Consider the following 25,029-nt stretch of genomic DNA (forward strand, 5'->3'; position numbering starts at 1 on the left):
GGAGTGCGCGTGCTCTGGTGGCACCGAGTGACACACAGGAGCAGACCGCAGGGTCCCCGGCTGTCTTCACTCTCCCTGCTGAGTACTGCACACATTCACATGACTGACAGCGAAGGAGCAAAAATAACAGCAGCACTGTCAGATATCTCCTCAGCACTTTCGTGACCATTTTTCACTTTGCAGACGCAGCCATCTCTCTTGGCTTGGCAGCTAGGGCCCTGCGGATCCTCTGCTTGCTCTGGATGTCTCTGCAGCCAAAACCAGACAACCAAGTATCCAGGGCTGAGACCCCAAAAGAAGCTGTAGGGACTGAGGGGCCCTTAGCAGCCACTGGTTTACCCCAGCAGTACACTGTGGGAAGAGACCACTCCACTCATCCCATGGGAAATGTTCAGATCAGGGCTGTGTCCATGTGGATGCACAGATGCCCCTCTTCCTTGGGACAAGTTTTCAGGATGGCTGGATCCACAACTAACCCCAGACAGGAGAAAGACAAACTGAACTGGGGACAGCGTTACCAAAACTTAATTAGGCAGGAGATCAAACTGCCCTTCTCCTAAGAAAAACACCGTGAAACTTTAACAACAGCAAGCAGGAAGATCCTAGCATGTGTGTCCTTTGCAACGCAGCATTTCCTACCTGGTCCAAATGGAGACTATCAGTGGGAAATGACACAGCACTACCAGTCTGACCAGTATCTGCTGCTCCTGGAGGTGCCTCAGTGCACAGCCCCAGCCTGCCCTAACAGGAGGTTAGCAGTGTCCTAGCAGAGGGTACATGTAACTGCGGGCAGTACAAAGAAGAATTCAGTATGGGAATAACTACAGTATCAAACGAGAACAGGCAGCCATGAGCCATGAATGGCGTATTCATTGGAATACACTCCTTTCTTACTTCATGCATTACTCACAAGCAGACTTAGGTTCGTATAAAAATTTCCTCATTATTTGAAATGGTTTGTGAGATTTCAGATGCCTGATTAATCCTTGACTATTCACGCATTATCCCTACTCCAGGCTTTCAACTGGCTACACATGCTGTAGTTGCTCAGGTTTGGAGCAGAAAATGTCGTAATCTATGAATGTAAAGGGATATAGGCTGCTTTCACAAAATCTCTTCAGTGTATTCACTGTGGCGGTGACAGAGTCCGAGGAATATGAGGCAGTGCTCATTCCCACTGTCAGCTCAAAGACTCTTCGTTCCAGCAGCTCCAGTAGCAGTCTCTGGGGATGCCAAGAGCTTGGTGTTTTGGGAAAGTGTGTGCTAGACTGGCCAAAACGGACAAGCAGCCAGCCTGGTATTGACTAATAACTCCTCTGTACTGCTTCAGTTTGTGTTCCAGATACTTGGAAATAAAGCAATTACTGTCCGAGAGCCTCTGTCTAGGAATCACCTTTGGCTTTCACTTGAAGGAGCAAAATAAGGGATTTCAAAGATTTCTGAAACTGACTCAGCTGCGACCAACGGCACATTTCCTCCTCCTCTGTGTCCTTGTATTCCTATCCTTCCATTCCTCCCCTCTTCACATCTGTTTTTTTTTCTCTTAATTAAGCATGCCACTTTTATGTGCAAGTCCTCATTTGGTCACCTCAACTTTAAATGTGAAATTAGATTTGATTTTTGTTCAGAGAAGCAAGTAGGAACAGATGTGTCATGATTCTGCTTCTGATGCCTCTGGCAGGCAAGGAACAGAGCTCTCGGGGGAGAGGCAGAGCTCCTGGAGCCTCAGCTTTACCCCTGCCTCTCATTTACACACCCAGAGTGACAATACCTGAAGAGGAGGCACACACTGGAAAAGCAAGAGGCTTATGGAAGCCTGCAGAAAGAAGAGACGGCTGTAAAAGGGATGGAAAAAGACGTATGGTTTACAAAACTCAAATTGTGTGAGGAAAACAAAGGGGCTTGTGTGGGTCTAAGGTGTCTGTGTTCACTGCTCCCAGGTACATCACAAGCAGAAGGTACTTGCACGGCCTGCTGCTCTGGCTGGGGACTACAACAGCACCGTGAATCCCACTAGAGGGCTCACATGCTATTTACAGGGCACTTTTATTCCTACAGACATTACTGATGGCCTCTTTGTTTTGCTCTGAGAAAATTATAATGGCATTAAAATGTTCTGAGATCCCCGGACCTGAACATTATTTTAATATTCTGAAGCAAGAGAGCGCTTTCAAAGCAGTTTCAAAGCACTGACTGCAGCATTTTAACTTGACAAGATTCATAACATCAGTTGGAATTACGCTGGGGAGTTCATCTGCATCGACGCAGGCATCCAGAACACCAGAGGATTATTTTTAGTATGGACAGATCATACAGAGCTGGGCAGGGCTGCTGTGTTCAGAACTTGGAGGGATGGCTCTGCTCCATGGACTGAGAGGGGCTCTTCCAGGAGTCCTCCCTGCATGCTAGAAACCACAGCAGCACCTCACATCATACCTCACAGCTATCAGACCTGTTCTGGGCACTAAGAAAAAGAAGAAAAGCTGGACACGGCCCCTTACCATCACCCAGCTCCCTCCACTGTCTGGTTTCCTACAGCACTATCACTTCCCAGAGTACACAAATCATTCTCTCGACAAGGAGAAAATGCTAGTGCTTCAAGTACAGGTGAAACACAATAAAGGCTGCTCTCTAGTGAGGCAGCTGGAACTCGGTAAGAGACTGTATTTGAAAAACAAGGGAGAGAAAGACAGGGAGAGAGAGAGGGAGGGGGAAGAGGCTTTGTTATTCAGTCCACTGTTTGAGTTAATCTGTATTGAGATCGGTGTCTGCTGCTCAGATGGTGTGTCAGTTCTGCCAGGCAGCTGATGGGCAGAGGAACAAGCAACTGGTGCAGCCTGACCTGAAACAATGAACTGTGATGGACATGAGAGGAAAGAGCAAATTTTTAGTCATGAATAGAGGGAGAGGATGGATACATGAGATGAACGTTCTCATTTCTTGGGTCGGTTGGAGCTCTTGTGCTAACAAGTTCTCAAAAGGCAAGGATGAATGTTATTTCAGCACTTAGTTCTGACATCCAAAACAGTCCTTTCTTGTTTTCTAACTGGTTGGGAAGTTGTTACCCTCTTCTTAGAGTGACTGAGGACACTGAGTTTCTGCCTAAAAATCTTGTAGGTTCAAGTAAACCCATAAAAAAGGATTTCCTTTTTGCCCAGAATAAACACACTTCTGGAGAGCCTTTCTCCAGGGGTATCGGGGCACTTACAGTTGCTAATGAATCAGTCTGTCAAAGCACTATTATTTCCCTTTTTTTTCTGAGCAGAAGAGGAAATTGGAGCACAAAGACCACTGTGGAAAGACAGTTCATTTGACTAAGACTCTGTGACTGCTAAGTATATGTAATACACATACAAGGAAAATGTTACATAGACTTCTGGACATACATAAGTACACCAACGTGCAAATCCATGCAGAGCATGCATTTGCAAGATCTGAAGAGCAGAAATATTCACTGCCTATGGTAGCTCAGTAAATGAGACAGGACTACTTCCTTGCTGGGCCCTCCAGAATCTGTTAGAGTGAAACAGAAGCAGAGTGAAGAGAGGAAACCCTCTGTGAGAGTTGGTCTGCTACTGCTGGCACGAGCAACCGATGCAGTCCTACAGGGGGTTTCCTCACACGACTGTGGGAGTGTGTTGCCTGTGCCACGTGTAAGATTGATTCTTCCACCTCTGCTCTCATGACTAGTTCAACTCTGCAGAGGATGGAGAGATCAAGATCCATCCCAATTCCTGTGCTCTCTAGGGATGGATTTTTCATGAAAAAACAAACAAACAATCAAACAAACAAACCCATTTTCCTATATTTCAGCTTGTAATCTGAGCAAAAATCCCAGTAGTTCTTCCAAGGTCCAAATGTGACACCAAGGTACAACTGGGGCAAGATCAAATTCAGTCTACACATGATCACCATCAAAGACCAACTGACATCTAGACCTTTATCTCATAGTAAAATCAGCATCTGTATACTGATGAGGAAAAACAACATGCTGTTTGAAGTCTTTAGCACCACCATCTCACTATAGAAGTCTGAAACTGCGAGGCTGCTTTCTGTTTCAAGCTACACCTTGCTAGGTTCTCAGAAAGCAGGAAGGTAGGCTGTTAAAGGAGTCCCAAGTTGACAAGAAGAAAAGCCCTCAATTGTTTAACTACGTTAGCATAATAAAAATGTTACAGATCTTTGTGACTTTGTGAGTAAGATGTAATTAGAAATGAATGTGCTCTAAAATCTAATGCTACAAATGAATTAGTTTTAAATTGTACGTATTTCAAACTGAAATAACTTGAAATTTTTACTCTTAATGACTTTCTCCAACAGGGTGCCATTTTTTTCCTAGTGTTTTTACTTCTATAAATGTTCTTTAAAGAAACAGTCTGAGCTGTTAAGAAAATGTTTCCCTTGATGAATGGAGACACGATCCACCTTCCCCAGCCCTAACTACCAACAGCATGGGGCAGGCTTCCCATTTCTGTGGCTAAATATAATCCATGTGTTACTGATGGTTCACATCTCTGCTCAAACTGAATCCTACTCTCATTTTCACAAGTGGTCTCATATACATACCCAGAAGATATGTACATATGACTTTTGTTTTGCTACACCTATTAGACTGCCTTGAAGTACCTCAGCCTCTTCTTGCCTTCATCAAATAGCTCTCCTATTTCCTACTGTTCCTTCTGCCCCAGCAAAGCACAAATCTAGTTGCAGATGCAATGAGAACCCCCTCCAACGAAGCTCATACAGTCTGTTAGAGCAGCTTCATTAATAGTTGGTATAAACTTTGTGTTTGGGAGAATATTTGTGAGATGCTGAACTCAGTGATGAAATGTATATATCAAAATGGTGCTTGCAGGATGAACTCAGCCCTGGCAGTCTCACATCGCAGACTGCACAGCGTTCAGGGAGAATGGGTAGGGTTACACACTAAGGATCTGCAAGCCAGGAGTGATAAGGAACTCTGGTTCCAGGGGTAGTGAGGAATGACTCTACATGAACAGCTGAGTTCGATGAACAGCAGAGCACACATGGACAATATGCACTTGACTTTTATTTGAGATGCAGCGGAGGAGGAAATAGTCTTTCCTTACCTTGATCCATTCATGTGGTCATATTCTCTTTTAACATTGACCCGGACTGGCTGATTAATCCACTCCTGCTGAGGAGGCAAAGGGTTGATTTTGTGTGGCTGGCCATAGTCAGGGTTCCCTGAGGCTGTCATGTCTGCCTTGGGGAGGTGAGTGGCAGCGCCGTACGTGGAATCAAAGAGGGACTGGTCGTCGCTCACCACCGACAGGGCCTCCTGAGGAGAGAAAAAACAAGCACTCAGAGTTGTGACTAAACCAGTAACCCCACTCTCATTCTCTCTTTGAGCTGGTGAGCACCTGCGAGGGCCCCCCAGCTGCCCAGCTCTGTCTGAAATCGCCACCTGTCAGGATTGCAGATTGAATCAGATGCTTCGGGGTCCATCAACCCATATGCAAAACCAGTGGGTTCCTTTGCTAGCTGCTGGGTGGGGCAAGAATGAAGGTTATGTGACTTCTGCAAACAGTGAAGGTGACAGCTGGGTGCTGCACCACGCTCAGGGATCGCTGAAAACAGACTCTGAGAAGCAGCTCCACCTGAGATTTGATGTAGTTACCTGCCCTCCTGCCTGCACTTGCTGGTCCAAACCCAGCCAAAGTGATAGGCAGTATATAAAATAGCAGGAGTGTCATCTGAAGGCGCATATTATTTCTGTGGATCTTCTTTCAAAGCGTTTTGTGTGGAGTGTATATTTTGAGGTTACCCGTGAAGCAGAAGCAGTCAGTGCAGGTCGGAGTTATGGGTTGTTAGTGGTGGGATAAAAAATGCATTACTTTACCCTTTTTGTTTATTTTGTGGGAAATGTAGGACTGGTGAGTTACCAAACTGCATTTCTAGAAATGCTTAAAAACAGGAAATTGTTATCCCTTTTTTTCTTTTTTTCCTGCTGAAACTCAAAATGTTGACAAACAGTTTTGACGATCAATTTCCTCACGTTGATGCGCTCGGGTTTTCTAAATGAAGCACTCCAGGCTCAGAGTGGCTTTGGCACAGCCATCCTTATTCCAAGTGCATCGGACAGGGTCTGCATGTTCTGGATGGAGCTCAGCTAACCACACACAGCACAGCTGCCATTATGGCTGGCAAGCCAGAAACTGAACGAGGAACCTCCCAGACTAAAAGTACACATTACTTTAATGTGAGTTAATGGAGCAGACCTCCAAAACAAAGGGAGCCATAGAGTCACCTTCTCTGTGGACTGACTTGTAACACCCGTGCAGCATTGGGTCACCATGGGCATGCAGGCAGTGCCCTTGCTTTCAAAGCTAATCTCTTGCTAAACCTCTGGTGTTCCGAATTCACAGGACAAATTAACCCACTTAGAAAGAGTCACATCAGTGCTCTGCATCTACAAATATCAGCACTTTTTTATCTCAGACCTCGGATCATTTAACAAAACCAAACCTGTCTCAGTAGCCTGGAGTTTCAGTGGGCCTGGCCAAGCCTGAATCCAGGGCACCCTGCGTTGTGAGGTGGTAGGTGGCCCACAGACACACGGGGTGCTGGACTGACTTCTGAATCCTTAGACACAGTCTGTGCTGTGCGTCTCAGGTGAGGGCTGATCCTCATAGTGAGAGGCAAGGAAACCATCTGTACCACTGTGAATTCACAGGATGCTCTTAAACTCTTCGCTTTTGGAGATTTCCAGTTTAAAAACATACACAAATCTATTTTTTTTTGAGGGAAGCTATATCTGGGAACACATTATCTCTGCCTAAAGCCATTTTTCTCCTGAAGAGAGGTTCTGAAGCAAAGAAAATAGAAAAGGAAACCCCAAGAAGCAAAGACCAGCCCCAGACTAGGATCAGTTATCAAGCCAGTATCTTTACAATGCACAGAGCTAACAAAAGGCAAATACACCGTTGTTGCTATCAGATGGAGAGTCTGCCCCCTGAGATAAGGACCTGCCCTGGAAGACAAGCACTGTGCCCTGCCTGCACAGCCTGGTGTTAGCAGCACTGGCAGCCAGCGGGCACGCAGAAGCTGCATGGAGCAGCTCTGTGTTTTGCTGCTTTTGTGCACTCTGCAAAACGTACAGACTTTACAACTTCATCGCACACGGGAAAGGAAATTCAAATGTGCTGACTGCCGTGGTGGCAGGCCCAAGCAGTGACTGAACCAGTGATTGAGCCGAAGCCTTGGGTTAGTTACAGCCACAGGCACTGCAGACTCACGGCTCCGAGGGAACCGATGACACACACAGCTTCTGCAGATGAGAGATAGTGGCTTTGTAACACCTGCTCCCGGTCAGATCGTGCAAGCAAATAGCAAACAAGCATTGCTGATTGCATGTGAGTGAAGTCGAGTGGCACACTGCCAGCCCTGCCGCAGCTTTTCTGTCACCTGGACGTTACAGCCTGGGAGAAAAGCAAAGGGGTGGTAGGCAGAAGGTACCCTTTAACTTGTGGGATGAGAGCACGGGGCCACTCAGCTGGCACCCTAAAAGGAGGACTATGTGGGACTCATTCTCCTGGAAGATGACAAGGCTCAGCTGACTGCCAGGATGGGGAAAGCATACAACCTGCCTTGTACTCGCTATCAGGGGCTCTACTTGGCTAGATTCCGTTTTGAAGGACCTAATCTGATCAGGAAGTGTTTGGCTTCAGTTCTTGCTGAGAAAGTCATCAAGGGTTAAACTCCGTAACAGAGGGCAAATGTGTGTCCCACTGGAACCTACAGTTACTTAGCATTTGGTGACGGGCAACTGGGAGAGCAAGGCAAGGTGTGAAAGGTGCTAACACAACCTCACCAGACAGGGCACCACTTGCAGAGCTCCCCCCACGCTGTCGCCTCCTGGGCTGTGTCCTTGAGCTGGCCAGACTGTGTCTGAGACAGGGGTCTTGTGTGTATTACTCTGGCATGTACGTTACATTATATTGCCTCTGGGAATAGGCCGGCTTCAGTTTTTCCAGTTTTTAATCACATTCCTGGCATAAATGTGGCAAGCCCCGTCTAGGCGCTCACAGCACAGCCATAGGCAAATTCAGCCCCTGCACAGCAGGGCCTCAGCCTCCTCAAGGCAGCCCACCGTGACAGGCTCCCATTGCTGTGAGCCCTGAGACAACTTTCTTCAGAGCTAGCACACTTCTGTGGATCCTCTAGACATGAAAATGTGAATTGGCTATTAGTAATAACAGCTTGTAGAGCCAGGTCCCGCGTGTAGTGATTTGTGCTGTGATTTTGTTCCTGCACTGCAGGAAAGGCAGCCTGCTCTGCTGGGCACACTGGCAGCACAGCAGCAGGGCAGAGGCAGTGCTTCAGCAAGTTACCTGAGGCTTTACTGCCAAGTGCAAATGGCATCTGAGTGTTAGCAAAAAGGTTTTACTGGGGTTAATGCATTGAGCAGGACTTGTGGGGCATTTATTCTGCATGAAAGGGATGTATTCTGTATGAACAATCCTCAGGTCAAGGTCAGGGGCACTCAGTGAGGATATGCAGTGTGAACTGTCACTGTTCACCTCCTTGTTCTGCTCACTGTCCCCAACACAGGCTTGATTGCACTGAGGACTGCACTAACAACAGACCTAGCCCCAGGATATCCTGACGTTTTCTCCAACTTCCAAAGGTTTGCCTTGGATAAGGCCCTTAAAAGTTCAGGTTTATAACCTTAACTAAAGTTCACTGCCAAGGAAAGCTTGCTAGAGGTCCCTGGTTCCCCTCTCTGTGAGAAAGGTCAGGAAAACAAGAGCTGGTGATGTGACACTAGTCAGTGTTTTCATCCCAGATATGATGCAGTGCCTACAATAACAGCTCTTTCCAGGTGCATGCAATGCATTTACACTGAATGTTGACTTTGAGCTCTTAGCGTTCACTTTTCTGGCCATAACCACATTTAAAAGGCATCGCTAAAGATCAAAGATTCATCCTCCTCCACAAAGTCTGGCTTAGAAGAAAATGCTGAGTACTTGAACCATCATGCTGTGCAGGGAAAGAACTTCCACCTCTAGAGGGGTGACTTTTTCACTTCTTTTCTTTCAATAATATAGTTTCACCACTCTTAGTCCTGTGGGAATATCACTCCTGAAATATTTTTGTGAAGTGAATGCTACCAGCTCAGACCCACCATCTGCCAGAGCCCAGATGTGCAGTGCAGAGAACCACAATATTAGGTACCAACAGCAACAAGTCTTACATAAGGCTTGAGGTTAGCACAGAGGTTCTGCTCCTCGAACAGAAACGACTTTGGCACTGCAGTTTTACAAGTCAGCACTTCTTTTGCCAACATCTCATACAAGCAAAAGGGAGATAACATCAGACTTACAAGAAAATGAGTCAATTATAAAATGTACAGAGGAGCAAAGTCTGGGTTGATCTTGGGGCAACACATTCAGATGGATTGAGCACGGAATTAGGAGACAGGAAGGCAGAGTATTACTCTCACCTCTGCCCTGGATCTTAGGTATAACCTCTAGCAAGGTTCTCCCCCACCTGTCCCTTTTTCTCCCTACGTCCTCTGATGCCATGTCCTGCAGTGTGCCCTGAGGGTGCCGAGCCTCATCCAGGGCTGTTGTTTTTTGAATTCCACATCTTTGCAGTATACTTGATTTGAGATTTGCTCTCGCTGTTCCACCTTCTTTGCAGCATATTACGTGACTGCTGCAGGGACTCCCTTAACTCGCCTGGAAAACTATAAACTTAGGCATTCTATTGCTAACACCCACAATCCAATCTTGCAGCCTTCACGATCGTTCTTAGTCCTGCCTCTATAGCAGAGGATTTGCAGGCTGCAGCTGGCACCAGAGACCCAGCATAATGCACCAACAGAAGGCTGAGAGTCACCACTGCCTAACTTCGTAGCTCTAGACTTCTCTCTGCTTTCAGAATTGCAGTGACTGGCTAACTGTCCTGCTCACAGTATTTTCCAGCTGAGCTGATAACATCTGTGCTGTGACAACCCAAACGCTGTCATCTGTGCCTCAAGAGCTGTCCCTGTCTTTGCTTTCCCCCTGCAGCATCAGGACTGAGGATGAAGTGGAAGGCAGCATGCCTTTAAGACCATGTTTCTGTACAAAAGAAGCTTTCTTTGTAGGGCAAAGAGGGCCACAACATGGCACGTTAGCTTCCATTTAATTATTTTGATGATATCTCACACTCCTCTAATTTAGTACCTACTCCGCACTGCAGAATTGCTCAGAACCACAAAGCAGCTCAGCTACCCGGACAAACGGTGATGCAGGATCTCCTCTGCAGCTCTGCCTGCCTTCCTTTCACTTTCCATCAGGAGCGCTGCAGTGGAGCTCAGCTTGGCAGCCTTAGAGTGCAGCAGCATTTCTTCACAATTCAGATAAATTGGAAACCACAACTTAGAAACTCGTGCTGGGAGGAAACAAAGCAGGAAGAAGATAGGTATATGGAGCAAAACCAGAGTGGAATTAGAGATCACACAAAACCAGCTAAAAATTGGGGTAAGATGATTTTGCAAAACTTCTTATAAGGATATAAGGTTTTGGTGTTTTTTTTTTTTTCTCTTCATTTTTACATCTACTATTTCCATGCAATTGCACAGTAAGTGGATAAAATAAGGTTGCTAAAATGAATGTTTTATTATTCTGATCTCAACATCACCAAAACCTGACTCAGAAAGGAAAAAAAAATAAACCATACTCTGTACTTCACTTTTCAGAAGAGCTCTGGAGCACTTGACTTCATGTGCACATTTGTAAGATCTGAACCCAAACCCTTTTTCTCAGTCTAAGCTCTGCATCAATCAGCTCAGAGCCCATACTGATTTGTTTCCAACAGGCTGAATGTCAGGTGGGAATAAATGGGTCCCAAGTAATCATCCCCAACAAGTTCCTGCATTAGAGATGATGATAGGGAGGCTTAGGAGCAGCCTCAGACACGTGGGCAGTCTCCAGGAGATGGTTTTGTGTGGGTTGAGCACAGGACCAGGAAAGGAAGTGAAAAAAAGGACCTGCTCAAATTACTGCTGTGGCCCCTTGACCTCCTAAGAGTAATACGGTGAAATAAGAAGCGAGAAGGCTGGACATGTCTGAGAGATTATCACATCTCCATCCTGCTGTTCTGCGGTGCTTTGCACCCTGCCTATATGATACGCACTGGGAATAGCAGAGAGGAGGATGAAGTGTCTGCCCATTAACAGACAAGGGACAAATCACAGCCTCTGGCTTCTGGTACCAGAAGGTTTGGGAGAATTCCTGCTCAGGTCTGCCAACCAAAGCACATGAGGTGATTTAGGGTGAGTACTAAACCTTGGGGGTAAAGCTTCAAGCCTGTTAAAAGTGCTGGAAGCTTTGCCATTGGCATTGGTCGAGACAGGTTTCATTTTTGGCAGTGAAATTTACTACAAAAGGATTTGCCTCCATGAACAAATCAGCATAACTCTGGAGTTAGCACTGTCTGCTGAGGTGGGAGGACTAAATCATCTCCGTGGATCTTTTCCAAGCCACATCATGTTTCCAGAAAACCAATCAGCCTTTCCCATGCATTAGCACTGCCCTTGGCCAGCTTACTATGCTTAGATCACCACTGATCTCTGCCCACATCTTCTCCACTCCAGAGCTGACCATGCTCACTGTGAGTAACTTGACATGCACGGGTGACCGCTTTCCAGAGCTCAGTAGTCAAATCCACCTAGCTCTAGTTCATGTTCCTTTTATTTTTTTTTCCCTTCCCTTGGAAAATAATTGACTTGCTCTGAGCAGATGTGTTTGTAAACAGAGACACATGGATATAACTGTGAACATACACACTTCAGTAAATATTATTGTAGCATTTTTATGGTCCTTTCTGCTGAAGACACATGGAGGAAAAGTTGCAAGATGGTTTCAGAGTCTGGCTTCCTGACAAGCCAAAACTGTATCTGGAAGAATAAATGCAGTCCTCTGCTATGCAGAATTCTATGCTGACCTCAGCTTCATCCCAGAGCAGCCACTGTCCAGCTCCTCTCCTTGATGCTGTGCCAGAGAATGGCTGGTAGTGCCAAAACTGTGATCAGGATTTCCATCAATACTATCGGTGGAGCTTTTACTCCTACCAGAAACTGAAGCAATGTAACAGCTTTGCTGCTTTTGTTTTCCACGTGGAAAATCTCATTAATTAATTAATTATTGATAATAAATAGTTAGAATTATATATATCATAATTAATAATATTATTGTAATAAAATATTTTTAATTAAATTTAACTTTCAAAGTGCAAAACCTGTAAGTATTAGGGGGCTTGGTCACATCTAAGTGTCTCCCCTTTAACAGGCTGCTCTGGCAAAGGACATCAGGGGCATCATTATCTTTTCAGGGTGGTTCCTACTGCTGAAGCACTGGAAACCGTATACAGGGTGTTCTCCCAGGAATGTAAGATCTGGGAGGTGGCATTTTGGAGAGACGCAAATACTTCAGGTTCCTCTGAACGCTGACTCACTGCTGCACCAAGGTCCATTCATTATTTTTTATTTCACTTTGATACCATTGTCCTGGTTACATTCACAAACACCGTAACCGTATCCTGTTTTGTTCTCTGACACCATTCCCTTCACAATCCCAGGAAGCCCATCAGGAAACATTCATCGGATGCTGTTATGTTTCCATCCACAGAGAACAAAACATGCACTTTCAGCCCAAGATGACTTATTCCAGACTAAGGAAAAACAACAACATGGTAGAATCACAGTAGAGTCTCCAGGAGAGAACGCAGTATGTGCTTCTCCCTGAAATAGAGGTAGAATGAGCAAAGCTGAATGCCTTTACCCAGGAAATGGTTGGTGATGGAAAGGTTCAGCCAAAAGGAAATAAAAAGCATAACCCATCACTGACATCTACAGTGCATACTGCAAGGCCTGGACACTGTATCTGAGCAAGCAAATATAAGTACAACACAGCCCTGAAGTCCTGAGTCCTACACCAGATGTAACTTGACATTACAAGCACTAGTGCTTGAGCCTACTTGCATTCCAGGTTTGAGCTTTGTTTGTATTCAATCTGTGTTCAGGATCTCACTGTTCATGATACTCAGAGCATAAATGCAGTGTTTCAGCCCAGAGCTGGTTACTGAGGCTAGCTGTGAAGTGTGCATCACATGAAGTATGGAGAGAAGAACGGATGGCGATCCAGGACCCACAGGAGCCTGTTTCTTCCCCAAGTCCTGCCCCACCCTGCACTGCTCCTTGCAAAATCACTCCAAACTCAGCATATGCATATATTTGACAGAGTGTTGTGAAACTGTTCTCTGCCTCTTTCTCTGCAGAATGGTGTTTACTGGGATAAACAAGCACAAGGTTGAGATTTTCAACTGAGCTTTAAGATGCACAGATTGCACTCATATTTGAGAAGAGTTTGGAGTTCAGACCCTTGAAACCCTCTAGAACATTGGGCTTAAATGTGACAGGACAAAACAACCAAAGCAGAAGCAGTTAGCAACAATACTAGATTTTCCATTTCCTTTGCCCATATGCCCTGGCTGCAAACACAGGTACCACCACTGCCCTGCCACGTGCTTCATAAAGCCGTGCACTGATGCCTTGTGTTGGCTCCTCATCCGTTTCCCAACTGTCTCAGTGGAGACTTGGCCATGGAACTGAAGGCTGCCACCCTGCTGGGATGGCATGGATCTCTGTTTTTCTTGTGCACTGAGCCCAGCCCCTGTGGCTCCAGTGACGAGATTGTTTCTGCATACGCCTATAGGAAAAGCAGAGATTTTGTGGACAAGCCTACTCGTGGCATTCCAAGGAAAACAGCTCAGCAGGACTACACTGAGATATTTTCTTTGTCAATCTCAATCAAGATATTTGAACAGGAAAACTCAGTTTACTCCACTGGAAGTTCCCAGGGGCTTTTCATTTCTTTACAAAGAAACATTGATGTTCTAATCTTGGTGCAAGAAAAAGGTCCTGGAAGGACTCACTCGTAGCCAGCACTGTCACCTCTCAGACAGCAATCCCATCCTGGCAGTTGGGCTGAAACACAAAGCTACAGTTACAATACAAAAAGGAATTTTCAAGGTAATATTGTTCCTAGAGATACCAACAGTCGCGGCTCAGGAGCAGAGTATCCTACCAACACTCATGTTTCACCTGCAATAGTAAAACATCTTCTGGTGCCTGACGTGACAGTAAGACAGTTGGGAAGTACAAACAACCTATTTCAGGAATGGGTTGATTAAATATATGCACTGATGTCTGCGTGTCTCAGTTTCTGTATCTGTACAACACATAACTCCAGAAATTCTCAGATTTGGGAAGAAACAAATCAGAGAAGTGACAAGTGTTATCCTAAGGCTAGAACTGCTAGACAAAAGCAAAACCTATTCTCCTAGGAGGCTGAGCAAAAAAGTTACAAAAATCTCTTACCAGTAACCATTAACCCACAGTCTGTTGATTTTATCAGCACGGTACTGAGAAGGGCTTTGAGCCTTGCTTAGATAAATGAGGTCGTTTGCTCCTGCCACCTCCAGAAGTCTGCCCTCGCAGCTAGTTTTCCACCCCTGTGAGAACTGATGGCTGCTTCTTCCCAGTTGTCCTCCACCCCTGCAAAGCAGGCCAGGGAGGCAGAGGCCACAAATGAGTTCATGGCAGGGAGTTTCAAATGATTTGCTGAAGTGAAAGCAGGCAAGAAGTGGAGCCCAGGCTCATGGCATGTTGGGGAGGGAAGGGGCTGGCAGCCAGGGCTGGCAGCAGTCAATTCCCAGCACTGAGACCAGTTCAGCCTCCAGCTTTAGGTAAGCTCACGTGGAATCTCAGTGTTCTCCTCTGCAGGAGGTGCTGCTTGAAACACAGATGGGTATTTACACAGGAGCTGCTTTGGGGCTGGTTCTGGTCAGGTTTCTGCCATCTCTAGGACCACCATGCAGATCTCCACATGGTCCATGCAGAGTCAGCCCAGCTTTCCTGCAACTCATCTGCAAAACACCACTTGCGACAATTAATTTCATGTTTAGTTGGCTGGGTTGGTTTCTAAGGACAATCATTAGCTCTGGCTTGATAACTGTACAAGACCGAGCTGCCAGTAACCTCCTGCTATAGCAGTGTAAGAGACAGAACAGCATCTCAGCAGTGCCACGCAAACAGACTTGAGGTTGTTACTTCAACTTTACGGCATAGGAACCAGCACAGAGCAACCAAATACTCTACTCCAAGTCATTTGGTAGAGTGTAACTAAACTAAGAACAAAACCCAGGCCATCGAAAGAAAAGCTAGCTCTAATACAGGGGAGAGGGTGGCCTTCATGTGCAACCCTGTGATGCTTTCTGAGATGACTGCAGTTTGTTCTCCTCTTGCTGAAGTGGTTCTTACACTCTAACATGCTAACACAAATAAGGAGCAGGCCTCTCGGCACATCTCCATGTTCTCAGCAGAGCTGATACAGCTCCTCTTATCTCTACCAGGGCAAGTCCCCTGAGCTGCGTTGAAAAGCCTTTTATCAGATGCAATTTAAGCAAGCTCTTTCTGAGATGTAGCTCTGCAGTTCTGGCAGGAAAGTGGGGCTTCTGACTAAATCTCCTCTGGTTTTGTTTAGCACTGGGGTGAGAGAGTAGGACAAGGTCCTATTTGTGGGGCCAGCAAGACAAGGCTGCTCCCCACTCCTTCCCTGAAACAACGCTCTGCTCGCTCCATAAGAGGAAAACCCTGTCAAAATTGGCTTAACGATCTTCTAATATTTCCATGCAATTAAAGGCCACATCTGTCTCACAGACCCCGTCCTCCTTTGCTAATGTACAGACATGAACTAAACAGTCTGTCTTGTCGATTCGCAGGGTAACAAAGGGGCCTATTCATAACACAGGCACTTTGGCTATTTTGTGTGTGTGAAATGAAATAGAGTTTGCATTTGGAGAATAACCTGTGCTGGAGCTAGCAAGAGATTTCTGCTCTAATAAATCAATCAGCTTTACCGGCTAATAAAATAACCCCCCTCCTAATTCTGACCGTGCTAACCAGACAGCCACCCTACAGAGAGGCAACTAGGGTTTCTGTGTGTTTGTGAAAGTGAGAACCTCCGCTGGCTTGCTATTCAGACTCCTCCATGGATAGAAAAAAGAAGGTATCCACTTGGCTGGAACGCTTGGAGCAGCTTAAGAGAGCAGTTATCCTTGGCCCAAGAAATGTGGGTGCCTTCTCTGCGGGCTCAGCCACGTTAGGCTGTGGGTGTCGTTTCCCTGCTGTCACTAGCTGGCTCAGGGCCAGGCACGGTCCTGCTCTGCTATTTGTTCAGTTATTTCAGAAGTAAATGGAAGCATTGCAGAAAAAAAAAAAAAAAAGGAACAAAAAAAAAAACCCAAAACAACTTCAAAGACCCATTTCTGATTCGTTACTGAAACTGAGGGCTTAGAAAAGAAAACAAACTTGAGGCACTCATTGGCGTAGTCCCAAATCAATAACAACATTGTGTTTCGCCCTAAGAGTTCCAGGCAATACCTGCATGTGTATCCAGATGCAGAAGGGCTGTGCAAGGAATATATTGCTGCTAGATGAGTGCTGCGATTGGAAATGCATTGGGGGGATGAGAACGGGTTCCTTTCTGAGCCCAGCTCATTGGCACACTGGTCCAGATTTGGTCATGGTTTGTATCTCCGTTGTCCTGCAGCTTTCACAATACCAACACTAACAGTGTTCACACCTTCGCATACCTTGTTTCCTCAGCTCTCAACTGAGCAGGAAGTGTACACGAAGCACAAAAAATAGATGGTCTTGTGGTTTCAATACTAGAGTGATGCCTGGGAGATGTGGGCTCATCTGCTCTCTAGGTCCTGTTAGTTTTGAGGCTTTCTGGATCTTTGCTGCTAAGCCATAACACAGTGATCAGATTTTGGTCCCTCACCAGGATTTTGGGAAGGTAAGCACGGTAAGCTCTACTCTGAGATGTGAAAATAAGAATAGAGAGAAGGGTATGTTCAGTGTTCACACTGGAAGCAGTTTTACAACCAGAAAAAGACTGCCCTTACTCTTTTTCCATAATAAAGCCTCGTGAAGCTCTCTGATGCAAAGGGCAGCAGCAAGTTCCCTGTGTCTCTGACCAAATCAATCATATGTTCCTTATCTGACCGAAAAAATCAAGAAATTGCAAGCAAATTTCAAACAAATTCACACAAATACACTGATGCCATGGCAGTCAGTGCACAGATAGACCCTGAGGTTGCACCTCTCAGGTAAACCACTTAGGCAGTTTATTTATTCAACTCAAGTGAAAGTTCTCTGTGCAAAATAAGGGCAAAAGTGGCTGTCAAGGCTGCAAGGTGAGAGGGAGACAGACCTAGGATGTGGTAAATGACTGTCTCATATCTGGAGAAACTCATCAAGATTTTGAGTTTTCCAGCTCTGATTATGGGTGAAAAGTTACAAGGATTATCCAGAGAATTCCATCTTTGCTTAACTGAAATGCTTCAGATAATGACTGTCTCGTTGCAGTTTGAGCCCTTTCAGTTTTCTGCAAATATTGCAGTTGGCCTTCATTTCTAAATGAAGATTTTTTTTCAAAACACAACTTGGAAAAGTTGAGAAAGCATCAAGCAGGACTTCAGACAGCTTAAATCCTTTCTTTTTACAAAATGAGGAAACTGCCCGAACCCACCCTTCCAGTGAGTAGGGAGGGCTTTGATAGATTTGCATTTTTCTGATTCGAAGTCCAGCTGAAAGAGATCGGAGCACATCTAGCACGATCCTTCTTCTGGACTTCCCTGATACAAACACTGGGGTTTACTATTACAGTTTTTGGAGGCAGAGACAAATCAATCCTACCTAGGCAAGAAAAAGAGCTCTGTACACACCAACAACGCACAGTCACCAGCACATGAAGAACTGTATTGTTATTATTGGGACAGTATACCTGGGCTGCTCTGAGAGACAAAACGTGGCACCTTACGGAGCTGGTACGAAATAAGAGAAATAGTGAAAGTGAGCCTTTGGGTAAAGCACTTAATTAGTGGATGCACAGTTCTGAATGAGAGTTAGGTGAGAACAATCCAGAGAACACAGGAAGAAAGGGCCACACAGTCATGCAGCGGCTGAAGTTCTCAGATGAAATCTACGAAGTGGGGATGGTATTGCAGTTACACTTGAAGTGATTCTGAGAGATATTAGGGCTTCCCTTATGCCTTGGAGCTGTACACACCCAATTCATCCCCTGACTCGCTCTGTTTGGTTGGGAATGAGCAGGTAGCAGAGGCAGAAACAGGGATGCTGGCTTGCAGCATTCAGTGGCTGAAGCCGTGGGCATCCACTGCTTGGCTACACCATAAAAGCTGACAGGAAAGCATTTGCTTCACAGATACCTCTTAATAATCCACAAAAGACAGCACGATGGGAAGCATGGCACACACCTACCGATGCAGCTTATGAGGGATGAAAAAATAAGTATAAATGTTGCCTGACCCTTACCAGCAGGTGTGAGAATAGATTGGCCTACCTGGAAATATGAGTCATCTCCCAGCAACAGCTAGAAGGGCAAAAGCTTGTATGTGGTAATGTGCTAATGACACAGATGAACGTGTGGGAAGCAGAGATGGTGGAACACCCACTGTTCTGCTTTCACAGAAGAGCTGGGTAGTAGCAGCTAGCTTCTGAGGGCTACAGATCATGTCTCTAAATTTAGGAAGATAATGAACTGCAGGGGAAGTAGCCAAAGAACATGATATGGCAGTGGTTTTGTCTCCCTCACTAGCTGTCCTTTCCCCAGCACGTGATGCATGCCCAAAATGCTCCATTGCACTTCCCTCCAAGGCTGGAGCCCCATGTCATAATCAAGGCAATGCATGTTGCATCTATCTTACAGTGATAACATTACACGTGCTTTGCTCTCCTTTGGATTGTCATGACACCCACTTAGATGCTGAGCCACAACGAGATGTGTAAGGAAGGTGGTTTCTTAGAAGGCATAAATGTGAATTTGGCAAGCAGAATATTCCTCATCTTCATTTAAAGCTTTTGAAAATGCTGCTCATTGCTTTAACTCAGTTCGTATGAAAATTGCATGGGGGTGAAGTCTCAGTACAAGTGGAATGGCTGCTGGAGCTTGATTTCTCTCACAAACAGAGCAGTTTGTCCATCTAATAACTATCTTGGCAAAATCACCTTCATTTCTCATGTAAGCTGAAGGGATAATTTAACTGCTTTGTTGAATGAAGATGGGGAGACCCACATTTTTCTCTCTGTGTGCATCCAGGATGGAGATGCATATTTGATCAGGCAAGCTTGTACAGTTCAAATGTTCTTCCTAGCTGAGCGGTTTGCTAGCATGGCAAACCAGATATGCTCTCTGCATGTTTAGTAAGCCTGGCTAGCAGGAGTCTGGGGTTTAGTTCACTTCAGGAGCATCACGTTCAAGGCTTCAGCAGTGCAGTGTCTCCTTCAGAAGTTCTTCTGTCAGTTTTTGTATGTAAGATATTTGGCTTAATTTCGATGGAAAATCTAAGCCATTCAGCAAGTATTCACAATCCCAGCTTTCAGTTTGTTCTGTGTTGTAAAAAGCACGCTGCCAACTCTGCTGAAAAAATCACCAGTTTAAATGAAATCGCTCAGTTGAAAATGATTTAGTTACAGGAACTTTTGGTCTAGTCCTCCAAAGATGTAATTCATGCTTAATACTTCCGAGCCCTCCCTCTTTCCTTTACTCCTCCCTCCTCCACGTTCTCCTCATTGTACTTATGCAATTAACAAGCAGATGCAAACCAAAAGTTAACTTCTGCTTTTCACTAAAAGAACTGACCCACTCGGACAAGATATACAATACTGCAAATATCAAGCATGAAACATTCAGGAGGCAGCTTACATTTCTGTCATCTCAATTCATGTTTAATTTCCTTTAAGTGTGAGACTCAAAATTAAGACTATGCATGAACTGAAATAACTTCAGAAGAGAGATGTGCATCATGCTCTGCTCAGCACTGTGTTCACTAGCACAGGAGCTTATCATTTTGCTGCTCTTCACTCTTTATGCAAAGAAAAGGATGTTGCTCAGGTCCTTAGTGTTAATCTCAGTGGGACAAGCCACAGGTTAACTGACAAATAATGCATCTGTTGAGAAAGAAATGCACATTTTTATTCAGGCCCATGAGACAATTGATGGCAGAAGCTGAGAAGGTTAATGTATGTGTTACTGTGTGGATTATAGGCACACCCTCACCCAGACACAAACACTGTGCAAGCTGCAGTAAAAACAACAGGAAATGGCCTGGGGTATTTATAGCATTATTGTGTTTATCCTGAAGTGATGTTCTGCACAGATTATTATGAAGTTTCTTGTGGGAGAAGATACAGCTTGTGTCAGCTGGAGATTTGCATGCACATCACTCAGTATTCTCTGTGCTAAACTTGCACACTGTCCCTCAACCTCTCTTTGCTTTGTAGAGGTTTGCTGTATATGAGGGCTTCTCTGCAGCTGGCTCAGTGAGCCTCCCTGCAGTGCAAACAGGAGCCCTGGTAACCAGTATGTTTGGCCTAAACCTCTGTGCTTCACCAGATTTACAAATCCACAATGAGATGTCATGAAAACAACAACTCACATGTCAGTGGTATTGAATTTCTGAAGCATGGAGTCCATGCTACACCCAGGCTGTGAGGTTGAGGTTCTGATAACAAAGAAACTGATGACACTGAAATCCTTAGATCAGAACCCAGAGCTCTTTCCTCAGGACAGATGGGTTTGCTCCTGGGACTCTCTTTGTTTGAAGAATCATTTCCATATCCCTTATTTTCGTTTGGAGTGACAAAATACCTTCCCATTTACCTGCTTGTACTGGGGAGACACTCAACAAAAACTACAACGTCCCATGCAAAGGCCATCAGCCTCAGCTTTGCTGCATTGTGTCTGCATCTGAACGTCGTAAAGAGATTTTTTTTTCTAATTCATTCTTATGTCCTAAATTTGAAGTTCAGTAGAAACAAATAAATGAAGAAACGTGAGATGAAATAGACAACATAACAACTCTGTGTGGTAAAAATGCATCCATCCACTCAGAAAACCTATGCAAACAAACTAGGAAGACCAGTATGTCAGTGAGAGATACACAGTGAGAGAAAAATCCATCATCTGACAGTTAGGCCATTCACAGCCTGTGACAGTTATTAGCAAATGCTAACCTATCCTTTGAGAAAACAGAAGGAAATTCTGCTTTAATTTCAGCTTCCAACCATCATCACCTCTCTATCTCTGGACTACATCAGAACATCTTCACGACCCATTGTTTGCAAATATAATAAGTCCTGGCACTGTCAGCTAGAAAAACAAGCAGCAACAGAAAAGCATCAGGAAGTCCCTATGAATGGGAGCAACGCTGCATTTCTCTGTGTACCGCATTAATTAATGCAATTGAGACAATATCCGAGCAAAGCTTGTTCCTATGAATACTATTCAAATCATTATCAGTTCTATTAGCACTTCATTATGGTTGTGCTGATGAAGACTAGATTTGCTGGGCTAATTTGCATCATATTCTGACAGGTGCTAGTCCAGGTGTCCTATTGTCATTCTGAAGCACGAATTAATAAAACTCAGCCCCCACCCCCTTTTTCTCATTTGTGTGATAGAAGGAATAATAGAAATGAAACGGGGCTGAGGGGGCACACCAACCTATCTGACTTCATCTCCCAGTAAGGCCTTTCCTAAAACTGGATCCCTGATGCCAACATGCACTACATCTCTTTCTCTCTAGCACCAGTATCTCTGCATCATGCTTCACATTTTTCTGATTCAGATCCAACTCAGAGTGCCCCTGCAGTATGCACCAAGCATCTTTTAGCTGAATGTAATCATCGTTGGAAGCCTGATTATATTTATGACTTGGTTTTTAATCTTTACAGGACTTAATTTCTAGTTCTTCCCTTCAGTCTTAAGAAATTCACTTCTAGTAATCAAATGCAGAAATTCTGATAGAATTAGAATGCAATTTGGGCTTCCTAAGTGAAAACCAATTACCACAAGAGCTGGCAATAGCACTGCCATGTCATCTAGCACTTCTTTCAGTCCTCCTACAGAAGTCAGCTCACCCCACGTTGCCCTGCTTCTGGCTTCTCTTCACACTGCTATTTCTCCAAGCTCCTCTGGCCATGTGGTATCCAGAACTAAATGTCTCCTGACTCGTGCACTTGTATCACACAGAGCGTTTATGAGCAGCCCAGCTTGGAGACATGAGGTGCTCACAGCTGTGCTGTCCTCGTGTGCTGTTCTCACCTGCCCGATCTCGGCTGAGCTGCACCTCGCGTTGCTCAGGACATTTTTGACAAAGAGGAAATGTGTTTAAGCATGATAGCAGGGCTGACCTTTTAGACATCGGATGAGCATAAAAGCTTCCCCCTCTCACCTTCTTGGGGTGATCTCACTTGTTTCTCTGTGTTACTCAAGTCACATATCTCTATCCCTGCGTCTAGTTTACCTTGAAGCTGTGCTTTCCGTTGCTCATCTAACCTGCGATGTAACCTATCCATGTAGAAGTACAGGAGGCAGAAGGCTGGCTTTCTTCAATACCTTCATAAGATGTACTGAAAACAACTGGAGATGCAGCTGATAATATTCAGAAAGATATCTGAATTTCTCCCATGTTTAACCGCATTTGTGAGTTCTATGAAATGAGGGCAGCCTGCTCAAAAGACAAAACTCATTTTAACTGCATGTTTTCTCCTCTTTGTTGTTTAAGAATCCGCTTGCAACAAATGGCACTTGCTAAATGACAGTGTAAGAAGACAAAATGGTGCAAAGCTCGTGCTTTTCCCCCGCCAACTGGAAAGCACTTGTCCTCAGCAGGCCAGGCACTGAGCCTCGCACAGTCAGGTGCACGCAGAAGAGGCTCCCAGTTCTATAGGGCATTGAGAGACAAGAGCTGTTCCTTGTTGTCGCAGCCTCTAATGAAAATTTGCCTGCCATGTATCCAAGTGTGATCTGGAAGCAGATTTGCACCTGTCTCAGCAGGCCAAAATGGAACAATAAGAGCACGGAGAGCTGCTGGATGGCGAGCAGCACGGGGCAGGAGTGCAGCTGGGCGCCCTCGGCACGCTTCTGTGCTGCTCATCAGATTCTTTACACCAGAGCAAGGATCTTCTGTGCTTGATGTGCACACACTACATACCTTTCTGCTCAGGAAAAGCAACCCACAGCTAACACAACCCTTTCATCTTTGATTATCAGGGCTAGAATGAAAAAAGAGTCCCTGGGAGCACCCGATGGCCGCTGCTCTCCCGCAGCCTGCAGGAGCACAGCTCCCAGCCCTGGTGCTGAGGGCACTCACTGCAGCACGTGGGACTTCTGTTAGTGCTGCTCTAAGATGAGACTCTTTCTGCATTTCATAAGTGACTAGAACTCTTTAGCTCCTATAAATTGTGTATCTCCTCCCCTAGCCAAGCAACCCATGCATCCAGATGCTTTGAGCTTTATTTCACAGAGGGCTTTCTGCTGACATGCTGAGCAGTTTCAGCATTCTTTGTCCCGGGCTACAAAGCTCTTCATGGTGATTTGTCAGTTTTCTTCTCTCTGAAGAGCATAAACTATAATTATTTTACAGTTAGGAAAATTAAGGAACAGAAAGCTCTGACAATTTGTTCAGGGTCTCTGGTTAAGAAAGAGGAATAAATCCCAGGAAACTCCACTTGCAGGCTTCTTCTCTAATTACTGAACAGCATTCTTCACAAAGTCCATCTTTATTTGTAAAGAAGGGGCACATGAGACTGACTGTTATCTGCTGAGCAGAGTAAACTCCCAATGAGAGTTCTATCCTCTTTATCTTTTTGATAAATAATAGATGACTGATAGACACCTGATATGATAAAAAAACGTGGTTACACATAATGTCAGGTTTCTGAACATGTTTCTCTTTAGAAGTATTCTTATTTACATGACCCATTAAGTGAGTCATAACAAAGAGCATATCACCAAATGCACATCTTGGACACAGCTCCTGGTGAAATATCCCACGTCCTGACTCAGAATGAGTAAACCTCAAGCTGCCACTGTGCTAGCACTGGGCAAACACACCCCCAAGGATGGCTCGTGCTCCAAAAAGTGCGTGGTCTGGCTGGCAGGAGAGCAATGGAGAATGATGAGACCTGCCTGACAGCTCGGTGCCTCGCTGTGCTTGTACAGAAAGTGCCTGGCAGAGCACACAGAGTGTCCTTACGAAGAATCTCATGCTGTAAGCACACAGGGTTCTTTTCTGACAGAGTCATCACTCCTATAGCAAAGCCCATCTTTCAGAGCTCCTCTGTAGCATTCCCCTGGGGTGAGGGAGCTGGTTGTCCTGCCCCCTTCAAGGCTTCACCAGCTCCAAGCAGAATAACCTGCACATAAGCAGATAGGTGGCTGCATGAATCCATACTACAGTACTGGGTTCAGTAACAGAGAGATTCAGATGAAAGATTAGAATCAAGGAGTTCTGCAAAACGACTTTCAAAGCATTTTATGTGGGCAGTGCTACGGAAATCAACAGTGATAGTCATCTAGACCTGCTTGCCCCACTGACCCTGCTTTGAATCCGGCGCAGTTTTGATGGGGTCAATGGAATAGCAAGGGTGTAAAAGATGCATAAATATATATGTACATACATATAAATTTAGCATTGCTTAATTCATCTTTCATCTGTTTGCTCTACCAGTTTAACCTGCAGCTTAATTGGAGAAAGAGCAAAACTCTCATCCTTTTATCCACTGCAGCTGAAGATACCCAAACGCACTTTGTTTCCCTTATACGTGATGCATTCACTGAGCCCTGCATCAATAAGCACTGCATTTGTTGACAACACTGCACCAAATGCCGCTTGAAGAACAACACTTGCTGGTGATGCTATTTAACTCTTAGGTGCAGACTGTTTCACACAGTTAAATTCCTTGAAGTTTTTTGACTTGCTGCCTGAATTGTAACTATGGCAGGCCTGCTAATCTGTGTTACAATCACAAGCATTTACTTCTGCTTAGATGTGAGTCACAAAGGTAGAGAAGAAAGCGTCCGTGAGGTGGAGGAAGGGCTTAGAAAGAAGCGTCTTGAAGCAGTGCTGCAAATGTTTGTGAGGGAG

General features: G+C 45.1%; 1 protein-coding gene across 1 annotated transcript in view; it reads right to left on the reverse strand.

Annotated features, from left to right (window-relative positions):
- FLI1 (Fli-1 proto-oncogene, ETS transcription factor) overlaps nucleotides 1–25,029 on the reverse strand; it is a 63,069-nt gene that overhangs the window by 25,643 nt on the left and 12,397 nt on the right. The window contains exon 2 of the mRNA XM_065738570.1: nucleotides 5,091–5,302. Within this exon, the coding sequence (XP_065594642.1) occupies nucleotides 5,091–5,302 (212 nt within the window). The remainder of the gene's footprint in view (nucleotides 1–5,090; nucleotides 5,303–25,029) is intronic.

This window comes from Cyrtonyx montezumae, unplaced genomic scaffold, assembly GCF_038088225.1.
Source record: "Cyrtonyx montezumae isolate F1298 unplaced genomic scaffold, pur_monq_1.0 scaffold_22, whole genome shotgun sequence".
Taxonomy (NCBI): Eukaryota; Metazoa; Chordata; class Aves; order Galliformes; family Odontophoridae; genus Cyrtonyx; species Cyrtonyx montezumae.